We start from the raw sequence: 25,341 nt of genomic DNA, 5'->3' as shown, positions 1-25,341 counted from the left end.
ATTTTCAAGAGAAATGTATCCTTTACTTCTCTCCAAACATGAAAAACTTCCAAAATAAAGACAAAAGTCATCTGTACTGACAAGAGTATTTTGTATTCTATTACTGACACACAAGGTCTGAAGGCCTCCTAACATTCAGTAGATTTTTTTTTTTCTAAAATAGGGAAGTCTCAGAATTCCAAGGCAATCTGTAATTTGTTTTACTCAAATCTTAGATAAGCTGTCGGAAATAAGAGATCCCTAAACTGATCAAATGCAGGAAAGTGGAGTTCTGGGGAAAAGATAAAAACAAACACCACGTTAAAAAGTCACAAAGCAAACTAATCAAGAACTTTACCAAGAAACGGAGGGACAGCCTTAAGGAGGATACGAAGAATATCTCTCACTCCCCCTAGACTGCTCTCTCCTCCTCTCCCCAATTACAGCCAGTCAGATATCGGGCCGCCCAGCCACTCCCAACATGCCACGCGACTGGAGCTGATACCGCTGAAGATGCTTCTTGTCACCTCAACTTCCCAGAAACAACGTGCTTTTGCGGCGCAAGCCCCTGATTCTTAACTGGAGGACCTGGGTCCGACTCCCAGCTCCCACACCGGCCTGATCGGCGAGTCTTTTGCCCTCGCTGGGCCTCAGTTTCCTCATCTGTGAAATGGTAATGATTCTCCTAACCCCGACCGCTGCACAGGGTGGCTGTGACCCGAGAGGAGGGGCCTAAGGGCGTTTTAAGGAAGACTGCAAGCTACTCGTAACTTGCTACGGCTCTTAAGCACACGGTGCTCACAACCAGCCCCGGTCCAATCTCTCAAAGTCACCGCTGCCCCTCTCTCCCTTCCCGCCCGGCGCCTGTGCTGAGGCCGCTCCCTCCTGGAGGCCCCCAAGCGGAAGCCGTGCGGCGCCGTCTGCCGTACCTGCAGCCACTTGGTCAGCGGGGCCCTCCTGCTGACCCATGACGAAGTCTTGCACGAGGCCCCACAGGGTGCCCGTAGGCGCCACCGCCTCCAGAGCGGCGGCGGCGGCCATGACGCGAGCTGGAGACCGTGGGAGGGGAAGTGGGCGGTGGCACGGGACGGGCCTCTCAGCGCACGCGCCTCCTGAGCCAATCGCCTGGCGAAGGCTGAGGGGCGGGGCGCCCCTGGATCACGTGCCTGCCGGCTCCAGGCCAGGCCGTTCCAGGGAGGGATGGGGACGGTCCCTCCCTAAGAGGCGGGGCCTGGAGTCGGGGCGGTGGCTCAGGGAGGGAAGGCGGCTGCTGGGCACGCAGCCGGGGGCCATTGAGGGCGAATAATTCCCGGCCCAGCTCCCCGGGAGACGGGCGGCGGGGCGGTCACCTGGCTGGGTGGGGCCGAGGGGCGGTACGCATCCTGGGGGAAGCCAATGAGAAAACCAGGCCCGGCCCGAGGGGGCGGTGCCGCCGGTCACATGCGCACCTGGGGCGGGCGGTGTCGGCGGCGCGGGCACCGCAAGCAGGCGGCAGGGAGCGGGGCCGGGCTGGGGCGGGGTTAGGCAGGTGAGTGACAGGCTCCGGGGGGCCGGCCCCAGCTGGGAGCCCCGAGCAAGCCGGGAGTAGCTGCGGCGGTGCCCGCCCCCTCTCTCCGCCCCTCCAGCGGAGCTGGTCTTCGGCCGGGCACCGTCGCGGGCCCCCCTGGCCCGGCCACCTGGGACTGTGCTGGGGAGCCGGACACCTCCCTCTCTCCCCTCGCCCGCAAAGTTTGTGGCGAAGCTGGTGCCGGGGTAGAGCGCGCCCCCGGGGGAGATCAGCGAGCGACCGATGCCGGGCGGCAGCAGCCGTTGACCCGGGACGCCGCCGTCCGGGGCAGGAGCGCGGAGCAGCCGACCAGCCCGCTGCCTCTGGTGCATGGGGCCCGGCTGAGGAGCCAGCATGGGCAACTGCGTGGGGAGACAGCGCCGGCAGAGGCCGACCGCCCCGGGACACCCCCGCAAGCGAGCAGGTAACCACGGGGAGGAGAGCAGGGTCGCCGGCGCCCCGCCAGTTGTCCTCCTTTTTGCCCGAGACCTGGGCTTCCTGAGCGACCTACCACGGCTCCTGGCGCCTGGGTTTCCCCGATGGTTGCTGCCTAGCCAGACGGGGGCCGGGGGAGCCGAGCTGGGGCCACCGCAAGCGCTGCCCCGGCTGCGAGCCCAACTCGCTCCAACTGGGAAGCTCCGGGTGGTGGTGGTGGTGGGGGCGGGGGCAGGAAATGTTTGCAGACCGCAGCTGGGCCGGAGGAGGGGAGGAGGGCCCCGGGCGGGGGCGCCGCTGGCCTGGCCGCGGGGCCGGGGTCGGACGCCCGCCCGTCGAGGCACGGCGCGGGCGGCCAGGCGTCCCCAGAACTCGGAGCGAGCGAAGAGAGAAGTCCCTCCTTCCGAAGACTGTGTCATTATCGGGCTGCAGATCGTGTCTGCCGGAATCCGACTCGCAAAAGCAGCGCAGGACTCTGGGAAAGAAATCTTTATTTTTCCCGCAGGGCTTTTTAGAGCCTCCCGGCCGTCTGGGAGTCTAGGAAAGGTGGGGTGCGGGGTGGGAATCGCGCTCGGGTTGTTGGGATCCTTCCCAGCCTTGGGAATGGGATCTGCTTGCTGGTGATCCGCGAGGGCCGGCAGCGCCTTCTCACTTTCTGGGTACACTCCTCCTATCCTGGCGCTTCGCCTGGGTAAGAGGTCTGGCGGTCGTTTCCCCGGGTTTTGTACTCACTTCACTTCCTTCTCTGAGGGTGTTGCAAGGACCTTCTGAGAATGATAAAATTGCAGACTTTAGAGCTGAGAGAGACCTTCGAAACTTGTCTAGAGTCCAGGGAGACCTACCTCCTCTTGTCTATTAAAAGCCCAGATCCAGAGAGGTTGAGCAACTTGTCCCCAGCCACACAGCTAGTTAGTAGTACCGCTGGGGCTAGAACGCAGTCTCTTATTCCCAGTCGATTGCCACATATTCCTTTATGTAAGAGAAGCCACAGGCAGAGTTGTTAGTGAAGTAGAAACTCTAGTTGGAGATTCCTGTCTCCTTTGACACTGAAAGTTTGTGTTGCTTGAGTTTCGGAAACTGGGAAAGAAGATGAGGGGAAACATGGGGGAAGCAGGGAAGGATGTCTGTGTGGTAGACAGGATGACTTGTTCAAGAAGCAACATGTTTTTATAGGGAAGACGGTGTAAAATTTAGCATTGAAATTCTCTTGTCTGAGGGCAACCCTGGCCATTTTTCTGACTGAGGAAAGTTGATTCTCAAGTCCAAGGGCTTTTTCCTTTCATTCATTCATTTATTAAACAAATACTTATTATTTATGTGTTCAGTCCACGTAATTGATTTGCACATTTTTTACTGTTGACAACACTCTCCCATTAGGAACCCCCCCCCCCAACTTTTCCCTCCTTGGCATTAGACTATCTGGGTTTTTTCTCTGATCACTCCTGCCCACCATCACCTCCTAGTGTGGGACACCATGGTTCAGTTTGACATTCTGGTTTTTTCTTTCATCATGCTTCCTTCCAGAGGAATCTTAGCCCATAACTCTTTGTCCATTGGGAAGGCCCCTATGCTGTATCTTCAGCTATTGCTTCGCCAACCCCAGACTCATATATCTAAATGCCCACTGGACACTGATGCGGTTAAACTCAGATTCAGCACTTCTAAAACCAGCTCTGCATCTCTCGCCCTCAACTAGCTTCCCTTTACTCTTCCATTCTTCCAGCTGCCTAAATTTATACTTTGAAGAACTCTCTCTGCTCTCTTCCTTTGCCTCCATGTCCTGGAGGAGTCACTCGCTGGGACCTGCTGGTTCTTCCTTCAGCAGGCCTTTATAAACCTGCACCTTGTCACCTCGAGGCCAACTCATCTCCCAGACTGAAGTTAGTTCCCCACCAAAGGCAAGTACGTCTTCAGTTATTCATCCAATGCCTGCACATGGTAGTGTCACAGAAGACATTTGTTAAATTAACCTGTTCCGAACCCTGTAAGTTCTACGTTCAGAAATCTTTCCGCCCCTCCCACTCCTACAAGAACTTTAACTTTCAAGGCTGTTCAAGTCTGGTCCAGTCCTTCCTTTTAAGGAACGATTTCTTTCTGTTCCTTGACATTAAGCTCACCTGTGTTTGCTCATACCATTTCCCCCTTCTTATCAAGAGCCTTTCTTCTCTTCAAGGTCCACCTCAAATCCCTTATCTTTCTAGAAGCACCTTGCCTGACAAATCCCCCCACCCCACAGCAGACATGATTGCTTTCTGAGAACTCCTGCAGTCACATTATGCCACTTACTTAACAATTACCTACTCCATATTATTAGTCATTTCTTTGATGTTACAGTCTTATATCAGCAACTGCATTGCAAGCCTTGGAGACCGTGTGTGTGTGTGTGTGTGTGTGTGTGTGTGTGTGTGTGTGTGTGTCTGTCTGTCTGTCTGTCTGTCTGTCTGTCTCTCTCACTCACTCAAATAGTATACACACACTAGGCACTTAGCACAATGATTTGTACAGAGGAAGCACTCAATATTTGTTGATTTTAAAAAGTTTACATGGGAATTCCCTGGCGGTCCATTGATTAGGACTCAGCTTTTCCACTGCTGTGGCCGGGGTTCAGTCCCCAGTCGGGGAACTAAGATTCCACAAGCTTCGTGGTGTAGGTGGGTCCTACTATGAATAACTTTATTCATAAAGTCCAAAGCCAAGGGGAACTCTGGAGAATGACAAGTTTGGTATAAGGGAAGGAATCTTTCTTAACTTCATAGCATGCACCTGACATTCCTGTGACATCCGCAGTTTACTCTTTGACAAGGACATAGTTTTATGTTGTAAGACTAATACCTAAAACTCCCCCTGGCTCCCTCTGTAACTCTTGTCTTTCCTTCTCCACTGCTGTAGTGGAAAGAAACCCTCAACAGAGAGCTAAAACCTAACTTCTAGTCCTGGGCCTGCAGCTGGGTAACCCTGGGCGAGTCACCTACCCTCTCTGGGTCACACTTTAAGTATCTCAGGAAGGGAGAGGATGATACCAGATCATTAGAGCTGTTTTTATCATCTTCACAAAGGCAGCTGTTCTAAACTGGAAAGTTAATGAACTGAAATCTTATGCCTTGTTATGTCACTCTTTGGCCTTAGTTCTATCTTCCTAGTCACATGATGGGTGAAGCAGAGACACAATGCCCACTGGTCAGGGAGTCTTGCAATCGCTAGAAGGATTAGGCGGTCCTCTCATCTCATCAAGATCTGTGGTTGTCCCTCTTTTTTTTTTTTTTTTTAACCTATTACTCTTTTTTTTTTTTTTTTAATTTTTTTTTATTTTTTGGGGGGTACACCAGGTTCAATCATCTGTTTTTATACACATATCCCCGTATTCCCTCCCTTCCTTGACTCCCCCCCCCTCGAGTCCCCCCTACCCTCCCCGCCCCTAACCTATTACTCTTAATACATTCCCAGTAAGTCTGTGTTCTCCCCTTCAGGTGTTGGGTGGTCTTTGCATGCTTCCGAGAATACATGGGGAATTACTCCTTTGGGGGCTCCCACCAACCCGTGCATATACCCTGGATCGATCCGGTATCTCTGCTCATCCTGGGGAGAAATAGAGGTGGTAGAACAGGCAGGTCTCTTGCCCAACTCCACCCTTTGAGAATGTGGCAGGGCTGAAACCCAGATATCTGTGCAGTGCCAAGTGTATCCACTTACGTTCTGGAATCTCAAGCTCGGGGTAGACAGACCCAGGGCCCTGTTTTGGGCTGGCTGGGCTTGGCACTGTGGTTGCAAGAGAGCCTACTTCTCATTGTGTGGGCTGCCGTGGCTATTCTTGAGGGAGTAATTGGGCAACTTCTCCATTTGCTCAGTAAATATTTACTGAGTGCCAGGCACCTTGCTGGCTGTGAACAGGCATGGTCCTTAGCCACATGGAGCTTACAGTTGGGGGTGGGAGGTGCAGACAGTAAAATACAAAGTGTGTAATCACACGTGGGAATCCTATATGATAATACATACAATTATGTATCGTTATATATGCCGGTGACCCCACATAGGTAATTTCAGCCAGTCTCTCCAACTCTTCCAGCCTTGTATATTCTGCTGCCTGCTCAACACATCCGATGCCTAAAAGGCTTCTAGTTTACCATGTCCGAAACAGAATGAACCCCCCACCCCCCCACTCCATGTCCTCTCAAAGTCTTTACCATCTCAGCTAATGGTGATTTCATCCTTCCAGTTGTTCAGGCCCCTAAAACTCTAACAAGCCTGACTCCTCCCTTTCTCTCAATCCCATATCCACTGACTCAGTAGGTCCTGTTGGCTTTACCTTAAATATATACAGAACTTCACCGTCTTCACCACTTTCACCCTGGTCTAAGCTACCATCGTCCTTTTAACTGACCTTCCTGCTTCCTCCCTTGTCTCCCGACAGACTGTTTTCATCACAGCAGCCAGAGAGATGCTGTAAACTGGAAGTCAGATTTGGTTACTCCGTTGCTCCCCGTCTCACTGAGTCCTTGTGTTAGCCTGCAAGACACGATAGGATTTTCACCCCCTTGCCTTTCCTCAGCCATCTCGTGCTCTTCATCCCCTGTTCCACCCCCGGATATCTCAGTGGGTCCCCCTCTCTCCACGCCTCCTCACTTCTTGTCAGTTAAGCCCTCCCAGGCCATCCTTTTTAAAATTGATCCCCTTCACTCCACTACCTGCTCTCAGCATTATCTACCACCTTTTCCCTATTTTATTTTTCTCCCTGGCACTTACCACCACCTGACATTGGCTATCTCCCCTACTGCGTGCAATCTGAGGTTTTTATTTGTTCATTCCATGGCTCCTAGAGCAGTGCCTGGCATGCAGTAGGTGCCTAAGAAATATTTCTTGGATGAAGTTAGTGTGTAAAATAGAGTTGGTAAGGTCTGTAGAAGAGCAGGAGTGAGCAGCCCTGATTACTGTCTCGTCTTAGGTGGGGGTTAGGTGGGTGGGTATATCCTAATGAACAGATTTAACTGCAACCTCGAAGTGGTGTTCTGTTCCTGGTACTGGCTTCTCTCTTGCCCCAGGCCTGGGTAAGGTCTCAAATACCTGGGATATAATTCCCTGTGGTTTGGGATCCTCTTGCTAGGAGATACTGGGGCTGAAGCAGGAGGACGGAGTGAAACCCCTTACTAGGGTCCCAACCAAGCAGTAGCACTTTCTTGTCATTTTATGTGTGCATCTATGTGGGCGTGGACCCTTCTCCCAGGCACACATGGTTTATGGTCATTAACTCAAGGGGTGGTGGTGGGATGGTCTGATAGAGTGTGAGGCAAGAAGGCGGTGATGTGCATTCCAGGCTTCTCTACCTGTCGAACTGACTTGCTGGGGAATTTTTAGAATCATAGAATTTTAGAGCTGAAAAGGAACTTAAAGAATTTCTTTAACCTCTTTTTCTTTTCCAGCTATTAAAAAGAGAATAAAGGTATTTCTACTCCCTGCCAAGTTCACAGAAATATGTTGCAACCTATATAAAAACTGCATAGGCTCCTTTAAGTTTTGAGTATGCTAAGGTCAAGAAATTGTGGGCAAGGTCAAGTGTATTGAATGGGAGGGGTTCTAGTCTCTTTGCCACTTTCTTGAATGGTGATCCTGGACAAGTCATTTGTTTTTTGCTCAGTTGATCATCTCTTTAAAAAAAAAAAAGGTGATGTTATTTCCAGTTTCCTTCAGAGAGAGATGCTGGGGATACAATTAACATTGTTTTTAAAATTATTGTCATGGCTAAATGGTCTGCTCAAATATGAGGTAGCCCAGAGTGTCATGTATCCTTGAAGGGAAATAAGGCCTTGGCTCTCTGCTCCTTCTTAGATATGTGTGCAACTTTGGACAGGCCTCTAGATCTCTTTGAGCCTCAGTTTCCCCATTTGTACAATGGTATGACTGCTGCCATGCTCACCTCCCAGAGAGATTGTAAGAATCAAGTGAGATCCTGGATGAAAAGCGACTTTGTGAACTTATGAAGTTCCTATTATTCAAAGCTACAGGATTTTTACACACAAAAACCATAGCCAGTGATTTTCCCCACATCATTGAAGCTTACTCTTTTTTAAAGAGCAAAACTATAAAAGAAATGTTTAAAAACTATTTTTGGATGGGAATCTTTCTGAAACGGATGATCTGCTTCCAAGCAAAGTATACTGAGTGTGAATAACCTCCCCTTGGCAACTTGGGGGTGTTGAGTTCGTACCTGTATGTACAAAGCACCTGCTTGGTGGAGGTAGGGACCACAGAAGCCTCTTTCTCTCAAAAAGCCTTTATCTCTGAAAGAAGGTAGGGGTGAATTGGTGGCAGGTGGAAGGTAAGTTGCTGAGGGAGAGCCCATTACACAGTGGCCTGCCTCCAGGTCCCAAGCAATGTAGGTGTGGGAGGCTCTTGAACCCTGTTCTGGGCTCTGAATGAGAACAGCAGGTCCTGCCTGATCAGTTACTGTGCTCGTGAGAGCGTGAGGCCCCCAGGCTTCTGAGACCCTACGGCGTGGGTCCCAAACTAAATGGCTCCCGGCTGCTGTGCTTTTGGGGTTCATGTTTCCATCTATAATTGCTGCTCTGTCTTCTCCCTGGTAGTCAGTGTCACTTTTTTTTCCTCATTGAAAAAATTGTGGTTAAATATACACAACATAAAATGTGTCATTTCCACAGCTTTTAATTGTACAGTTCTGTAGCATTAAGTGTATTCACATTGTTGTGCAGCAGTCACCACCATCCATCTTCGCAGCGTTTTCATCTTCCCCAGCTGAAAATCTGTACCTGTTAAACTCAGACTCCCCATTCTCCCCTTCCCCAGCCCCTGGCAACCACCATTCTACTTTCTGTCTCTGTGAATTTGACTACTCTGGGTACCACATTGAAGTGGAATTATGCCATATTAGTCCTTTTGTGTCAGGTTTATTTCACTTAGCATAATATCTGCAAGGTTCATCCACGTCACTTCCCTTGCTTTTTAGGACAATTCTATTGTATGTCTGTACCACATTTTGGTTATCCATTCATCTGTTAATGGACACTTGGGTTGCTTTCACCTTTTGGCTATTGTGAATAATGCTGCTATGAACATGGGTGTACAAATATCTGTTCGAGTCCCTGCTTTCAGTTCTTTTGTGCATATATCTAGAAGCGGAATTGCTGGACCACATGTTAATTCTGGGTTTAATGTTTTGAGGAACCGCCATACTATTTTCCTCACTGGCTGCACCATTTTACATTTCCACCAACAGTGTACAAGTGTTCCAGTTTCTCCACATCCTAACCAATACTTCTTTTCTTCTTTTTTTTTTTTTTTAATTTAAAAAAAAATTTTGGCTGTGTTGGGTCTTCCTTGCTGCATGCGGGCTTTCTCTAGTTGTGGCCAGCAGGGTCTACCCTTGGTTGTGGTGTGCAGACTTCTCAGTGCGGTGGCTTCTCTTGTTGTGGAGCATGGGCTCTAGGCGCTCAGGCTTCAGCAGTTGTAGTACTCGGGCTCAGTAGTTGTGGCTTGCGGGCTCTAGAGCACAGGCTTTATAGTTGTGTCTCATGGGCTTAGTTGCTCCTCGGCATGTGGGATCTTCCAAGACCAGGGCTCAAACCCGTGTCCCCTGCATTGGCAGGTGGATTCGTAACCACTGTGCCCCCAGTGACACTATTTTCTGTCCTTTTGATAATAGCCATCCCAGTGCGTGTGCAGTGGCATCTCATCATAGTGGTCACTTCTGAAATCCTGTCTACCGGGCTCAAATAGCAGCCCCTCCAATTTCCTGGGGAAACATATAAGCTGAGATTGTTAGAATCGTACCTAGAGATGAGACTAGATGGGCTCAAGGTGAAGCCTGAGGTGCCCTCCAGAGAGGGAAGTCCAGGAGCTTGGGCGGGTAGATTCTATGACATCTTTTCTGGCTTGCTTCTGGGTTTCTAATAATGTGGTTTATGGCTGGGTGGATGGATAGTGGCTTCCAGTTAAGCCAAGCAGTTCTACGTTGTTATCATTCATGTGGCTCCCAAAGAATGTTAATGCTGTCTTACTCGTATTGAGCACTCCCTTTTGCACAAGAGATGCAGGACTATGGTTCAGATGGGAGCACTCGGGGTGGGTAAAAGGCAGGGAGTATTATAGCGACATGGCATGCTGGTGAGCTTGTCAGCTGCTCCAGGCCGTGTGCTTCTCTCTAAGCTGTGGGGGACGAGATCTCCCTGCTTTCTGAGCCCGCAGGGAAGGTGGACTGAGCTCCGTGTGCCACCACACCTCTGACCAGCCCCAGCACCTCAGTTTGTGTCCCTTATTGCCCTCAGAAAGGGGAACCTGTCAGGAAAAAGGCTGGAGCACCTTCTGCAGGGTATGGGGTGAGGGGAGTACGGGAACGGGCTGGCTCCTCATTTGTGCCTGTCTCCTCTGGGAGGGTGGCACTAGAGCCCAAACCTAGGCAGCCAGCCATTTACCAGGCAGCCTGGATCTTAGAGGTGAGCCTGTGGACTGGGAATTTTGTTGTTTTTAAGGGCTCATAGAGATGCAGTTAGCAACAGCTCACCTTTGCTGGGTGTGTACCATGTGCCAGGAAGGTCCAGAATGTAAATTGATTTCTGGTGGTCACGAGGCTGAGCAGGAGGCAGAGCTGGAACTCAGTTTAAGTCCTTTGACTCGAATTTCAGTGCTCCGAGCTCATTCCGTTGTGCTACCTCCCCCCATCCCCATGGAAAGAATCTGGGAGGTGGCTGTGAAGTCTGCAAAGCTCCAAGGACTGGAGTCACTCAGCTCCCTTCCCCTTGCTGTCCCCTCCTCCTTTCATTTCCTGGCCCCCAGGCTATATCTAGGAGTCCCATGAGTCCATCATCATGGATCTAGTACTTGGCACACAGCAGGTGCTCAGTAAATGTGTGTTGAATGTTTTTTGAGGGCCGAATGTGGTAAGAGCAGTAGAAACTCCACCGCTGGAGAAACTGAAGAGAAACTCCAGCCAAGTGCAAACAGCATTGTTTCCTCCCTTTTCGCCCAGAAGGAGCCTCCACTTCCCAATGCCCAGATGCCAGGGACTTGAAGAAAAGAGAGCCCTGGCTCTGCAGACTTTGAGTTATCCCCAAATTCCCAAGGGAAAAGAGGCAACAGAGAGTCACATTAGCAAAGTGCTTGCCGGATCAGGTGTCATTCTTTGTAACTAATCACGCTAACGATCCCTTGCTGTGTTCAGCATTTTGCCGCTTTCAAAGTGCTTTCTCAAATATTATGTGTCGTTTGATCCCCACAACCATCCTGTTAAGTAGGCAGGGCAGGAATCATTTTTCGTTTTATGGATGAGGATACTGAGGCTTAGGATGTTAGGAGCTGCCCAAGGTTGTTGACAAATAAGTGGCAGAGAGGCAGAAGCTATGGGATGCAATGGCTCCTCTGCTTTCTCACCACAGTGAGAGAGCCTCAGTTTCTGCATCTGTGAAATGGGGACAAGAGTAGACCACTTCAAGTAGTCAGGGATTGAATGTGATGATGTGTGTGAAGTGATCAGTGCAGTGTTCACACACAGCAGATGCTTAGCAAATAATGGCAGTGGGTCATTAATGACAATAGCCGAGGCTAAGTTCATTGTTCCTTTGGGGACTTGTGTTCTGCTGACTCTTGTTCAGCTCAGAGTCTTGGGAAGAGCAGAGCCTTCCCTATCCCGACCTGGGAAGTCTGATTCTGGCCACCCTCTGGCCCTTCCCCTGCACTTAGAGTATATAGCAAGCGCTGACCATGAATTTCTTCTTCTTCTTCTTCTTCTTTTTTTTATATTTCATTTCTATAATGGCTTTTTAATTAATTATTTATTTATTTTTATTTATTTTTGGCTACATTGGGTCTTAGTTGCTGCATGTGGGCTTTCTCTAGTGGCAAGCAGGGGCTACTCTTCGTTGAGGTGCTCTGGCTTCTTAGTGTGGTGGCTTCTCTTGTTGTGCAGCACAGGCTTTAGGCGCTCAAGCCTAAGTAGTTGCGGCACATGGGCTCAGTAGTTGTAGCTTACAGGCTCTAGAGCATAGGCTCAGTAGTTGTGACACACAGGCTTAGTTGCTCCACAGCATGTGGGATCTTCCTGGCCCAGGGATCGAACCTGTGTCCCCTGCATTGGCAGGTGGTTTCTTAACCACTGCGCCACCAGGGAAGTCCCCATGAATTTCTTTTTTTTTTGCAAACTCTGAGGTCTTTCAAAGAGGATATTTATAAGATAGAGTTTTTCTTTTGGTAACAGGTAATTATGACAATTATGACAAATGTTTTATTCATTTAGTATCTATTTGCATTTTATTATCCTAGCTCCTCCAGCTCATTAGCTTTGTAACTGGGGCAAGTTGTTTTGGATTTGGGGGCCTCACCTTCCTTATCTGTCAAATGGAGATAACAGTACCTACTCCGTAGGGTTGTCTTGAGGAGCAAATGAGTTAAAGCACATAAAGTCCTTAGAATGGTGCCCGGGACATATTAAAATAAATGGTAGTTATTATTGTTATCACCATGCTTGAAATAGTATTTAAGCCAGCTGTCCCCAGCCTTCTTTTCGCCCCAAGTTGAGATGTATGGCCAGTGGAAATCATATACAAGACCTAGCTTCTGCTGTCTACCCTGGCTATTTACCATTCTTATAACTCTACTCAACTCATTCAGGAAAACAAATTGGAAGCAAGCTGCGCAAGAGTAGATGTCATTACAGAGATAGCCTTGAATCTAGCTTCATTTTTTAAAAATGTGAATCATTCACAAAAACTTGAGAACTTCAGCTCTTGTTAGTTACAGATCTCTTGCAGTGTCCGGCATACTCTGGCTGATTCCAGTAACAACTAGTGACTACTTTTCTGGGCTCTCTTGGAACAGATACAAACACTTCTTGCCTGGTAGGTCAAGGCTCGGGAGTGCCTTCAGTGTGCTGTGGCCCATCTTCAACTTGGCAGAACATGTCTGGGTCCGCTGGGGCTTCCTTCCTGGAGCCTGGCACCTCCTCCATGAACTTCCAAGAAACTGGTGATAAACATCCACAGCAGGGCTGCTTTTCCACTCTTGATACACAGCCCCCTGCAACTGGATTCAAAAGCATTTGTTTTATAGTTATTATATACTGCTATTTATTGAATACCAGCTGTGCGGCAGGCCCTGCAGTAGGTACTTCATACACATCTCCTCTAATCCTCCTGCTAATTCTCTGCGAGGGATGTTGTCCTCATATTAGGGGAGAGGCTCTGTGATACTGACTACTGTGCCCAGGATCACATGTGAGAAATGGAAGATTTCGGATCCCAGATTACTGTTTTCAATTCTCAGCCCTGCATTCCTTCCATGCAATACCTCCCTGTCAGTTTCAACTGAGGGCTCACCAGGCCCTAAACAGGTATAGCTGGTTTACTGACGTCATCGCCGCCTGTGACTATCAAATAGTCTGCTTCTGCCAGTTCTTGCACTCCATATCCTGAGTATGTTAGCAAGTGCGCCTTGCAACAGCCTTCATGGGTTTGTCCCTCCTTCCACCTCTCTCTGCCCCACCCCATGCAGTGTCTGCTAAACAGACCATACTGTTCTCTGTAACATGGGATGTTGCACGTGGCATTGATTTTTTTCAATTAGCCAATGCACTCTGTTCCCCCAGAATAGACTGTCACATGGCCGAAGCACTTCCTTTCACGAACCCTCACAGCAGCTCCCGGAATCATCCTCCCTGAATCAGTCTCATTTACATGGTGATTACCATGTGCAGGAGGCACCCTGTTACGTGTTTGACATCACTGTCTTCAGCTTTCAGCAGCGGGAGGTAGGCATAATTACCTCCACTTTACAGATGAGGAAGCTGAGGCTCAGGGAGATTAAGACCCTTGTCCAGGAAAGTGGGGGAACTGCTGTTTGAATCCCAGTAGTTGTGCCCCAGGGGCCTGTATCTTAACCGCTATGGGAAACTGCCTCTAAATATTCACTGTATCTACCTTGTCCTGGCCATGGTGTTAGCGCGGGGCTCAGCATGGAGAGTCAGTTTCTTTCCTCGAGGAGCTCACAGTGTGATGGACTGAATAATGCTGAGCTTCTGTGATCTGTTTTTATTTATTCCAAACCCATTTCCATGTGGGCACACCCAGGTGGGCAGGTTCATGACACACAGCATTAGGGGTGCAGGGTGAGCTGAGGGGACAGTGCCCGCAGAGCTGGCGATGCCCTGCACGGCTGTGTTGATGCCCCAGGGCGACTTCTCCATTTGCTGTTTGCCTTTCTTCCCTCTGGGCTCTCACATCAGGTTCATAGAACCCACAGTTCATCCGGGTCTGGCCCAGTGTGATATTCCTGTTTGTGGCCCAATGCAGGGCTGACGGGCGAGGAGAAGGGAGGCCTTATTTGATTGGAAACTTGCTGCTCTTATGGCTTTTTATAAGGCCCCAAATAATTTTTTTGAAACATCCACATGCTGTATGCACTGTTATTTGGTCCCACTCCCTGAGGAGCAGAATGGGCTCGTCTTTGGAGTCCACAGGCAGAAGGAAAGCTACATAGGACCCTTTCATCTGCAGCTGACCCCCCTTGTCTGAAGCCAAGCCTAGCTCTGCCTTGCTTTGACACATGTCCCATGGAAGATCCAGCGCCTGGATGTCTGGTCCATTGGTGGCTGTCAAGCACATTTTCCTGCAGCCCCAGACAGAGGTGCTCAATCTGCTACTTTTGACAGCACCACTCCTTGGGCATTCATCTGTGCCAGGGGCCTAGGCCCAGGGGAAGTATCCAAGGAGGGACTTCAGCCTGTGGGCCCTGTTCTCCATGTGTCTGGCTCAACACTCGATGTTGGTTTGGATGTGGATTGATGGGGACCCCTTTTGTAGGCTGGGCCTGGGGCCTCAGTTTTAGATGCAAAATGATCCAAAAGTTTTAGAGCAATGCCAGGCTTGCTCAGAATCCATCCTTATCTTTTAGAAGAGAATTGGCATTGGGACTTCCCTGGTGGAGCAGGGGTTAAGAATCTGCCTGCTGATGCAGGGGACACAGGTTCGATCCCCAGACCAGGAAGATCCCACATGCTGTGGAGCAACTAAGCCCGTGTGCCACAACTACTGAGCCCACGTGCCGCAACTACTGAAGCCCACACACGGAGAGCCCATGCTCCACAACAAGAAAAGCCACCGCACTGAGAGGCCTGTGAACCACAAGAGTAGCCCCCACTCAACGCAACTAGAGAAAAAGCCTGTGCACAGCAACAAAGACCCAACACAGCCAAAAATAAAATAAATAAGTAAAAAAATGTATAATAAAAAAATAAAGACATTAAAAAAAAAGAGAGAGAATTGGCATTAATAAGGAATTCAGCTGGAGGACCTAGTTCAGAACGGTCAAGCCACTGGTCTGTGGTCTGTCCTGCGTAGTCAAAGTGGAGCTGGTACCTGACCCAGGAAATCTGACTCCATTTCCTGTGTCTTTTCTGTATCTCCTGCCTCATTCCTGTGTACACATATTATACATGTATGTCTCATCGTCCATGGTGGCTTGCAGTCTACCTGGGGGAAGGAGCAAAGACAAATAGCGGTGTGATACAATTTCAAGCAAGATAGTACGTAGACAAGGGCTAAATCGTGCAGTGTAGACAGGTAGAGACAAAGGCGATGGGTAAACACTTTAGAGAAGGATTGAGGTTGGATAGGGCAGATAGATATAAAGGGTAAATGAGGAGAGTTTACAGAAGGATTAGTGATTTGAGTAAGGGGTGCAGGTTGTAGAGAAGCTAGTAATATAATTTTCTTTATTGTAAAAGCTGTGTGTGTTTATGTAAAAAATGTGAAAGCCCAAAGAAGAAAATCTCCTTCATGTTGCCACCACCCAGAGAGAATCTTCATTCCCGCTTGGTGTTTGTTCTTCTAGCTTTTCTTTCTTTTTTATTTTTTAGGTAATAGAATCAAATTGGCTATGTACACAAGGTTAAGGGAAGGTCTCGAATAGTAATTGGGGTGTTTAGGTCAGAGCGAGCCTCTCCTGGTTCCTTACACATGGGGTACAGTGAATGAAGTGGTTCAGGAAGAGGCACCCAAAATCCATAAGCAGATGGGACTGAAGCCTGTGACCCTGTGACCAAGCAGGGGCTCCTCCACCCAGACTTGGAACTCAAATTTCATCATTCCCTGCACAGTCTCAGGTTTACTTCTCACTGCTGCTGCCCAGGGGGTCAAGGGAAAGAATTTGTCCTCAGTTGTCTCAAAAGCTTGCTCCCCCCATCCCACCCCCATCCCACAGACTCCTCTCTTTCCCATTTACTATCCAGTGTCTCCAGCAGAGTTCTCCTCCCCTGGAGTTGGGGACACACAGACGATTTTGCCACACCACAAAGCTTTGCTGCTGCCTGAGGTCATTTCAGGGGAGAAACTATATATAGCGGAGGACTAGCATCAGGACAGCTCCATATTGCTCGGGCTGTTTAGCACTGCCCTTCCGCCGAAGCAGACAGGGTCACCTGGGACTCAGCGCCTGTCCGGTGGGCTCTGCGTCGTGTCTTCAGCGCTTTCTCTCTGTTCCCCAGCCAGTGCTCACCCACACAGGACCCAGGTTCTAGCCCCACCCAGGCCCAAGAGAGCCTTTAAAGGAGTTGCCTAGGGAAGGGGGCAGCAGGGAGAGTCTGGGGCCTGGAGTTCTCTCCCAGCTCAGCCACTTGGTACCTGTGTGGCCTAATGCTTACGAATCTCTGGCTCCTCATCTGAATGATAAAGGAGTGGGTCAGGAGCAGGAGTTTTGTACTGTTGTTTTAAGCCACTGGAACCCTTTCGGGTGCAAGCTCACGAAGCAGCCTAATATATACAATCAAATGGGAGCTGCACGGGTTGAGGCTGGGGACACTGGAGCCGCAAGAGGTTCCATTAAAGTCTCAGGGCCCCGCAGAGCACACGATTTGAAAACCACTAGGCAAGATGACCCTCTGAGGTTTCTTTCAGCCTTAGGATTCATGGGTCTGGTCTTGTGATGGCCTCTGGCATGCATGACCCATCAATAGGGGTGGAAACTTTGTGACCTCTTGGAGACTTTGATGGCCGTCTTGGGGGTGGGGGTGGGGTGGGAATGGTACAGGGACAGAAATCTCGGAGCAGAGGTTTCTGTAGTGGGCGCAGCTCAGGGGAGCACAGTGGGCAGATCCAGTGGGACGTGCTGGCCTGCACTGCCACAGGCTGTTTTTCTCCAGCCTGTTCCCGCTTGCCTTTCCTTTGAGTGCTGGTTTGTCCCAAACATGAGATGGAAATGAGGATATAATGCACTTCAGGCAAGAATAGTGCATTTAACTTAAGTTGCCTGGGGCTGAGTTACATACTTGATATGTGGAGTATTTGTAGAGCATGGTGGTGCCTTTGGCAGAAATCAGAAAGCCAGGATCTGGGGCCAGTTTTCTTCATTCAGCAAGTTTATGTGTAGGCACCTGCTTTGGATTCCTGGAGAAGCAAAAGGGAGATCCCAGCTTTGTTAGGACCCCTTGATTTTGAGTAACAGAAACCAGCTGAATCTAGCTTAAGCACAAAAGGTGATTAATTACAGGGTTTCAGGGGGTGCTCAGGACCCCACGGCAGGGCTGTTGCCTGACCTTAAGCAGGGATTGGAAAAACCTTATTAGATTCTCCCTCTTTCCCTCAACTCTGCTTCTGCTTGGGCTTCCTCCTCATCTCTGCAGCTGGGTTTCCTCCTTCCTCAGCCCACACGGCCCCAGGCGTTCCTGTCACAGCTCCAGCCACACTCAGAGGGGCTCAGCTCTCAGCCCAAAATCCAGATTCCCAGGGCAGCGGGTCCAGTTGGCCCAGCTTGGTTCACTCAGCTCCAGCCAGGGGATGGGGTCACATGCAACAAAACATCTTGTGGGGGCCACTTCTGACCCCGTGCAGATGGAGGGGCAGCTCCGGAAGAGGGGCACTTGTGAGCTGCACAGACAGCCCCAAAGCTGTCTGCTCCTCCAGCCCTCAGCCAGGAGCTGCATTCCCAGGGTGGGAACAGGTGTAAGTGGAACACATATGAGCCACACAGGGAGACAGACAAGAAGTGACCCTCGGAAGAGCCTGCTTGTTGCCCAAAACACAGCTCTTCCAGTTGGGGCTGTCAGAGGGGGCTCCCCAGGCTGGTGTTGGCAGTGTTCCCCACAGAGCAGGGGCCCTTCCACCTTATCTCAGGGGAAAAGGGTTTGTTGGCAAGATTACAGCGAGGCAGCCGGCCTCCTGGGAGCTGGGCCTGGAGAGCAGTCAGGAATGGAGGAGGCTCTGTCTTTTGGGGGCTGGTGGCCTCTCTGCTTGCATCTGAGCCTCTGCTCCTGGCTTCCCCCTCTGTAGACCCAGCCTTTTCTTCTTACTCATCAGCTTGTTCCATGACTGAGCACACCAGTGTCAAGTTCTGGAAGCCAGTGGATTGGCTTCTCTGGGTCAAGGGACCACCCAGGTACAGTCAGCAGGTGGGGGGCCTGATCTTGCAGGATGCGGGGCTGCCCCTTTCAGGACTCTGGGTGGGGCACGTGTTAAGAAATGGTCTCCTTATATCTCCTGCAGTCGGGGGAATGCTTGTGGACACGGGAGAGGGGAGCCTTGGAAGAGGGGAGGGGGCTCAGGAAGGAATACCAGCCTGAGATTAAGCAACGGTGCAGGGAGGGGCCCGGGGCCGGTGTGTGCTTCCGGGAGGGGGCAGTAAGGGGCAAGGCCTGAAAGGCACCTTGAAAGCTGAGCTGCGGGCCAGGGTGTGGAAGTGATGGGGAGCCACTGGGAACGTGTGGCCTGGGGGGGTGCCGTGGACTTGAAAGGGTACTCTGGACTCAAAGGCTAGGGTGATGGCTAGGGAAGGGATGGGGCAGGGCTGAAGCCAGTGAGGCCGGCTATGGGAGGAGGAGAAAGGTCTGCACTGACATGTGGGAGTGGAAGTCCCTTTGAAGAAAGAATCCACAGGATTGGGTAACAGGTTGGCCGAAGCAAAAGGAGGGCCAGAGGTGTGGGGGGCAGGGGTGGGAGCGTTGGGGAGGGCCTGGCAACACTGGGGACTTGGAAGGGGGACGCTTGTTGAACGACAGAGGTTGTTAGCCTTATAGAGCAGCAGGGCCACTGGAGTGCTTGTCGTTTTATGTTCGGAGAACTGAGTGGAGTTAATGAGAAAAGGGAAGTCCCAAGCTCAAGGAAGGAGACTTCTGGAGAATGGGTCCTGGGCCCATCAGCTCTGCTTCTCGGGAACTGTGATCCTGCCCAAGTCACTCAGCTTCCTCATCTTCAAAATGGGAACAGTATCTGCCAGTCCCCTCCTAGCCATGTGGGGAAGGCGAAAGGTCACGTACATGACAATGCTTTGTGCACAGGAAAAGCTTGTGCAGATGCAGGCAGCTTTGTTACTGTGGCTGCTGGTGTGACGGCCTGCACGGTGACCCCTCTGCCGGGTCAGGGAGCCTTCCTTCCCTCAGCCACCCTGACTCCCAGATGACGTTGCTGCCGACTCCGTATTACCTGGGGTCATGTTGAGATCAGCGCCCTTCTGGAACTTGAGCCTGAGGGGTACCTGAATGGCCGATTAGGTCTGAGATTAGTCACCCCTCACCGGCTTCCAGCATTCCCCTGAGAGGTCCTGTGTGTGTGTGTGTGGAGCCCAGTGGGCAGACTGAGGCTGAGCTCTCCCTCCAGGAGAAAGAGAAGAGGCAGTGGGGGGAGGGCCGGATGTGGGCAGGCTTAACTGTGCACATTTCAGAGTGGAGCTGGAAGGTGATTTCTCCCCGGTGTGGGCCCCCTTGGCCTGTTCCCCACAGAGAAAACCATGGAGCACTTGTTTCCAAGTTCCCAGGAAAAGGGGAAATGATGAAACCTGCATCCTGTTTTGCCACTGGCTGAGGGAAGAGGACCCAGGTGGAGAAAGTAGAGGGCGGCGTGACAGGAGTCCTGGTGAAATCCTGCAGAGTGGGGGGAACAGAGGCTTGCGGAGGGGACTCAGCGTCAATGAAGGGAGAGCATGTGGCCTCCTTCCTGCCGTGTCCCCACCTTGCTCCATTTAGTAGCGTCCAGCAGCCTGGGGGCCTGCTTCGCTCTCCCCAGCTGCCCCTCCCTCAGGATGTGGCCCGGCTTTCCCCTGCCCCCCGCATCCTGCCTTCCTGGCTTCCTTCTGACTCACCTGCAGCTTCCTGTCTCTGGGAAGGCTGGCTTCCTGTGCCCACCTGTCTTTGGTTTGGGTCTTTCTCCAGTGCTTTCTCTTCTTCTGCCTCCAGCTCCTTTGGCTGTTTCCATCCATTTCCCTCCCACAGAGCCTCTGCTCCCCCCAGCCCAAGCCAGACTTTGTATTCTCCTGCCAGCTTCTTTCCAAACTCGGGCCTCTTGGGGTATTATTTGTCCGAAATCGCAGCAGCTGTGCGTTTTGTGGGCCTACCCAGCTGTTCTTGTCCTTGACCACAGAGGTCATGTCATTTGTGACAATAAATAGGAAATGAGAATGAAAGGGTTGCCCGGTGCCTCTGGGCTGCCCCTCCAGCTGTCTGCAATCCTACTGGGAAACAGGAATAGTAATGAAAATAATAAAGCTAATGCTTACACTTTCCTTTTTCACTTATCATTTTCCAGATGCTATGCAAAGTACTTTACGTGCATTATTACATTTAATCTTCGTAATAACCCAGAGATATGTTGTATTGTCATCCTCTCACAGTTGAGGGAAACTGAGGCTCAAGAGATTATGTAAGATGTCTGACATTACCTGCGAGTAAGAGGCAGAATGAGACTAGAACTCGTGTGGGTCTGACTCCCATGCCCATCTCCTAACTTTGGTGATGTATCTGCCTCTCCCTGGAGGAGGAGAGTTGCCACAGGGCCAGGCATCCCCTCAGCCCACTGAAACTTCAAGTTCACCTTTCCCCCAGTTGCCTGTTGCAACTAGTAACCAGCCCAGATAAGGAACCCTTGTGGTGTCCTTCTCAGAGCTGTGCTTTGTTTTTCTTTTCTCTGTACCTCAAGCAATGAAAATACCTTCAGATGGCAGTGGTCATAGTATTTCTCTTTCCTATGGACTCCCCCATACCCCTGTCCCATTTTACAGATGGGAAAATGCCTCCTAGACTTTTTTTTTAATTGGAGTATAGTTGATTTACAATGTTGTGTTAGTTTCAAGGGGTCAGCAAAGTGAATCAGTTATACATATACATATACCCACTCTTTTTTAGATTTTTTTCCCACATAGGCCATTACAGAGTATTGAGTAGAGTTCCCTGTGCTGTACGGTAGGTCCTTACTAGTGATCTATTTTATATATAATAGTACTGTGTATATGTCAATCCCAGTCTTCCAATGTGTCCCTCCTCCCCACCCCCTTGTAACCATAAATTTGTTTTCTGCATCCTTCTGGTCTTAAGAACTTAACATTATCCTGACAAAGGAGCTTCAGAACTAGAAATAATAGTCTAATCTCTTGACTTCTATCTGATACTCTTCCCACTGAGATCATGTTGCCATTCTGTTCCGAGTGCGCTGGAAATATGCCCCAGAGGTGGCCTCTTCCACACATTCTGTACTGACTTAGAGCACTGCTGCTCTTTGCGGTGGGCCCTCCGTGTTCTATTCTTGTCTGTGCGTGGTGATTGTCAATGGGAGAGAGATTGAATCAAAATCTCTGGGGATTAGGGCGTATAGGAAGTTTGAAAGAGTGTTTTCAGTGTCATAATCACATCTTGGGTTTGGGAAAATATATCATTTTCAAAATATAAGCTATCAAAGGTAGAGTTTGGCAAAAATCTTGCCTGATATTACAGTAATTCCCAAGCGGGGTGTGGCACCGTTTTGGGTGGGGGTGTGTGTGTTAAGTCTGTATTTATTGACAGGGGTGTGTGCTGATAAAAAGGCTGGGAAATGTGGTCTTCCAACAGGAGACTGTATTGTCCTGTTGTTCTGTGTCCTGTGGCCCTACGGGTATTTACTGGAGGTTCCTGAGGATGGCATGCACTATACGGGGGCATCCTGCCTGCCTTGTCTTGGTCGGACCGAACCCTCTTGGGTGGCCTACCCGATGGCTTTGTTGTATGCCACGTGAAGGTGATATCTAGTGCAGAGGCCTTGTCCTGGAGAGCTCAAAGCTAATCTGAAGCATATACCTTCATAAAACTCAAGCATGCCTTGAGCTTGTGTATGCCTGGCCCCATGCTTGGTCCTGGGTATGCAACTGAACAAAACAGGTGTGATCCTACCCTCATAGGACCCACAGAGTAGTGGGGGAACATTATGCCCAAAGAATCAGCATGCATACTACAAAGGGGAGAAGAGGGGGTTGGGAGAGAATTATGGGGTAGGGGGAATGAATTATTTCGGAGTGGAAGATCAAAAACACTTCCCTGGCAAAGATACCCAAGCTGCCACCTGAAGGCTGAGACTGAGGGAGCCACGTTTGTCTCATGTGGCCTCACTCCTGGCCAGGGCTACTTCCTGGCCCATGAGACACCTCTAGATGAATTAGAGAAAGATGCCTTTGGGCAGAGGCACTCCTGCTAGGGCCCAGTGCGGATGAGTGAACAAGAGCTGGCACCTGGTCCTGGTGCTTCTGTGCTGGGTACAACCCAAGGCGGGGAGGTGGGGGGAGGGTCACTCAGGCCAGATAGAAGGAACTGCACGAGTGAAGGCCCTTGGACAGCAAAGAGCTTGATGCCTTCCAAGAAGGGAAGGAAGCCATTGGAAGAAGCAAGTTGCCACCTCAGCTTTTCTCCCCTGGTAAGGAGATATTTTCCCTTTCAAGGAGAAAGGAGGGAGAGACCGTGTCTAGGGCACTGTCCAGAGCTGCAAGGCTGTCCAATAAGCACTTGGAGTCTGGCTTTCATGGGGCCATAGTTAGTTGGTGAGCATCTGCTCTGACCTTCTTCCCACAGCAGATGTCCCTTCCGCAGTGTCCTAGGAAGAGAGAAGGACCCTTAAGAGGGAGTTCTGGAGAAGCTAGGACAGAGCCCAGGGCCTGCCAGCTTCCATTCAGCCACCCCAGGACAAGTGCCTACTTTGTGCCAAGTTCTGTGCTAATCTTGCCAGTTTGGAATATCATGCAACTTTACCCTTTTGTTTGTTTGTTTTACCTGGGACACGCAACCTTTCATTCCATAGGTAGGGATAATGGACTCAAATGTGAATGATGGCTGATAAAGGGAGTCTCTGCTGGGTGTAGAGCTCTGCTCACCTTGGGGGAGGAAGTGGCGTTTGAGTTCAGTTCTAGGTGCATGGATGCACATGGACCATTAATTTATGGAGTGGACTAAACTCTGAGCTCTTGGAGGGAGGGATCCTATGTTGTTGACAGTGCATCTGCAGTGCTTAGTGTGATTCCTGGCTCATCATAGGTGCTCAGTATGATGTAGAGATTTATTTGAAGATTCAACATCTCTCCAGGAAGGCTGTCCAAATTCAAACCCAGGTTTCTGTCCCTTTGCCCAAGGCCTGCCATTGTGCCACAGCTGCCTAGTGACAGAACAACTAAGGAGTGTTTAAGGAATTTGAAATCGTGTCTTGGGGAACTGGGACTGCTTGGCAAGAAAGCACTAAGGCACAAGGAGATCAGGAAGGTGGCCTTTAAATCCTCCAAGAATGGTTGTCATGATATTGTTACCAGTTACTGAGCCCTTCCAGTGTGCCAGGCAGTGTACTAGGGGCTTCACATACCCAATCTCGTTTACTCCTCTCAATAATCCAAAGAGGAGAATATTATTATCTCTATATGATAAGGGAGGGAACTGGGGCTTAGGTTAAATGACCCACCCAAGATCGTCTGCCTGGGATTTGAAATGGGTCTCTCTGACTCCCAAACTCGTAATTGCTGGGAGATTTTAACCACCACACAGTACTGCCTAGAGATTTTGTCACGTGGTTTCAGAAACTAGAGCTGGCACTCGTGGGTAGGAGTTCCAGGAAGGTAGTTTTCTATTCCCCATAGGGCGATTTCTCTTCCTAAAGGAGAACAGTCTGAAATCAGAATGTGCTGCCTTCTGAGAGCCCAGCTTCCACTGCAGGACCTCCCAGAATCTTCAGCTTGAATGGGATCTGGTTCTACAAAAGTTAAAGTGCTCCTGCCTTAGCCTGGTCGGGGCTTTTTCTGAACTGAACTGATGTGCGCAGCAGTACCCAGACTTCCTGGGTCAACCCAGCCTGGACTCTTGTGTTCTGGTCCCTGTTCTCCCTGAAGCCCCAGCTACAGGGCCAGATCCAGGTTTCTTCCAATAGAAGCTGGGCTGCAGTGTGTGCCTGACCCCCTTTGGAATGGGGCACACAACCACCTGGCCAGGTCTCTGGACCCTGGCGTGGAAGCTGGCACTTGTTTAGGCTTCAGGGGAGGGCAGATTGGAGTGAGCACGCCTGTTCTGGGCTCCTCAGGGCTACAGACGTTTACATAGATGCATTGATTGTCCTTTGACTTTCACTGTGCATCACTGACTTCCAGTGGCCATGTGGCTGGCTCCAGGATGCAGAAGGGTGTGGTGTGGCTCTTGAGCCCCTGCCACACATCAAGTGAGTTGATATCAGTGGTTTACACAGGAGGCTGCAGGAGCAGGGGACAGCCAGTTAGAATTGCAAGGCATGGATGAGATCACCTTTTCAACTCCATAGCATTATGGCCGGAAATTAGAAAAGCCCTAAAGGTGATATTGTCCAGCTATCCACCCAGGGTGGAGTTGCTCCACTCAGCACCCCTGCCAGGCAGTCAGCCAGGCTTTCCTTCAGCAGGGCTAATTTTGGATGGCTCTGATGAGCAGGAACTCCTTCCTGGCCCCTCGCAGAGTGTGTCCCTGTGCACTGCCTTGTGGCTCCCCACCATGGCCTCGTGAGGGATCTGTGCTCAGTGAGCTTAGGTGATCCTGGGCAGGCCTCCTTTGTGTCTCCTACCCGCTGGTTCTGCACGAACAAGTCTGTTTCCCTTTGGTGAAGTTTTCCTGTTACCTGGGATACGAATCCAAGTTAAGCATTGGTGACCTGTCTTACAACATGGTGAGGATCAAAGATAAGGCATCGGCCTTGCCCAGGTCATCCCACACATGTGGCCAGGCAGGAAACACAACCCCCCCCCCCCGAGATGCTCAGTCTTGTCCTTTGCCGCTTAGGCACAGTCTGCCTGCTTCCTGATCTCTGGCATGTTTTATGGGCAAGATTCAGAAAGCCCTTTCCAAATAGCAAGGTCAAAGCTTTTGGCTTCTTTCTTTTTTTATTTTTATTTATTTATTTATTTATTTTATTGGCTATGTTGGGTCTTTTTTTTTTTTTTTTTTTTGCTGTGCGTAGGCTTTCTTTAGTTGCCATGAGTGGGGGTTACTCTTCGTTGTGGTGCGCGGGCTCCTCATTGCCATGGCTTCTCTTGTTGTGGAGCACAGGCTCTAGGCGCGTGGGCTTCAGTAGCTGCAGCACTTGGGCTCAATAGTTGTGGCTCACGGGCTCTAAAGCGCGGGCTCAATAGTTGTGGTGCACGGGCTTAGTTGCTCCGCA

At 50.4% G+C, this 25,341-nt stretch overlaps 2 protein-coding genes across 6 annotated transcripts in view; one reads left to right on the top strand and one right to left on the bottom strand.

Moving 5' to 3' along the window:
* MMS19 (MMS19 homolog, cytosolic iron-sulfur assembly component) overlaps nucleotides 1–1,034 on the bottom strand; it is a 33,940-nt gene extending 32,906 nt beyond the window's left edge. For 3 of the 4 annotated variants that reach the window (XR_009053683.1, XM_057734495.1, XM_057734496.1), the window contains exon 1: nucleotides 909–1,034. Coding sequence is in view for 2 of the 4 variants with exons in the window: in XM_057734495.1 (XP_057590478.1) it covers nucleotides 909–1,020 (112 nt within the window). In the remaining 2 variants the exon portion in view is untranslated. The remainder of the gene's footprint in view (nucleotides 1–908) is intronic. The other variant, XM_057734497.1, reaches the window with a different exon arrangement.
* The window catches only part of UBTD1 (ubiquitin domain containing 1), a 53,058-nt gene continuing 28,236 nt past the window's right edge, over nucleotides 520–25,341 (top strand). The window contains exon 1 of one of the 2 annotated variants that reach the window (XM_057734508.1): nucleotides 520–652. Coding sequence is in view for 1 of the 2 variants with exons in the window: in XM_057734507.1 (XP_057590490.1) it covers nucleotides 1,880–1,949 (70 nt within the window). In the remaining variant the exon portion in view is untranslated. Of the gene's footprint in view, nucleotides 653–1,465; nucleotides 1,950–25,341 lie in introns of those variants that run through there. The other variant, XM_057734507.1, reaches the window with a different exon arrangement.

The sequence above is a fragment of the Hippopotamus amphibius genome, chromosome 5 (genome assembly GCF_030028045.1).
Source record: "Hippopotamus amphibius kiboko isolate mHipAmp2 chromosome 5, mHipAmp2.hap2, whole genome shotgun sequence".
NCBI classification, from domain to species: domain Eukaryota; kingdom Metazoa; phylum Chordata; class Mammalia; order Artiodactyla; family Hippopotamidae; genus Hippopotamus; species Hippopotamus amphibius.
This window is presented reverse-complemented; position numbering and strand designations above follow the sequence as displayed.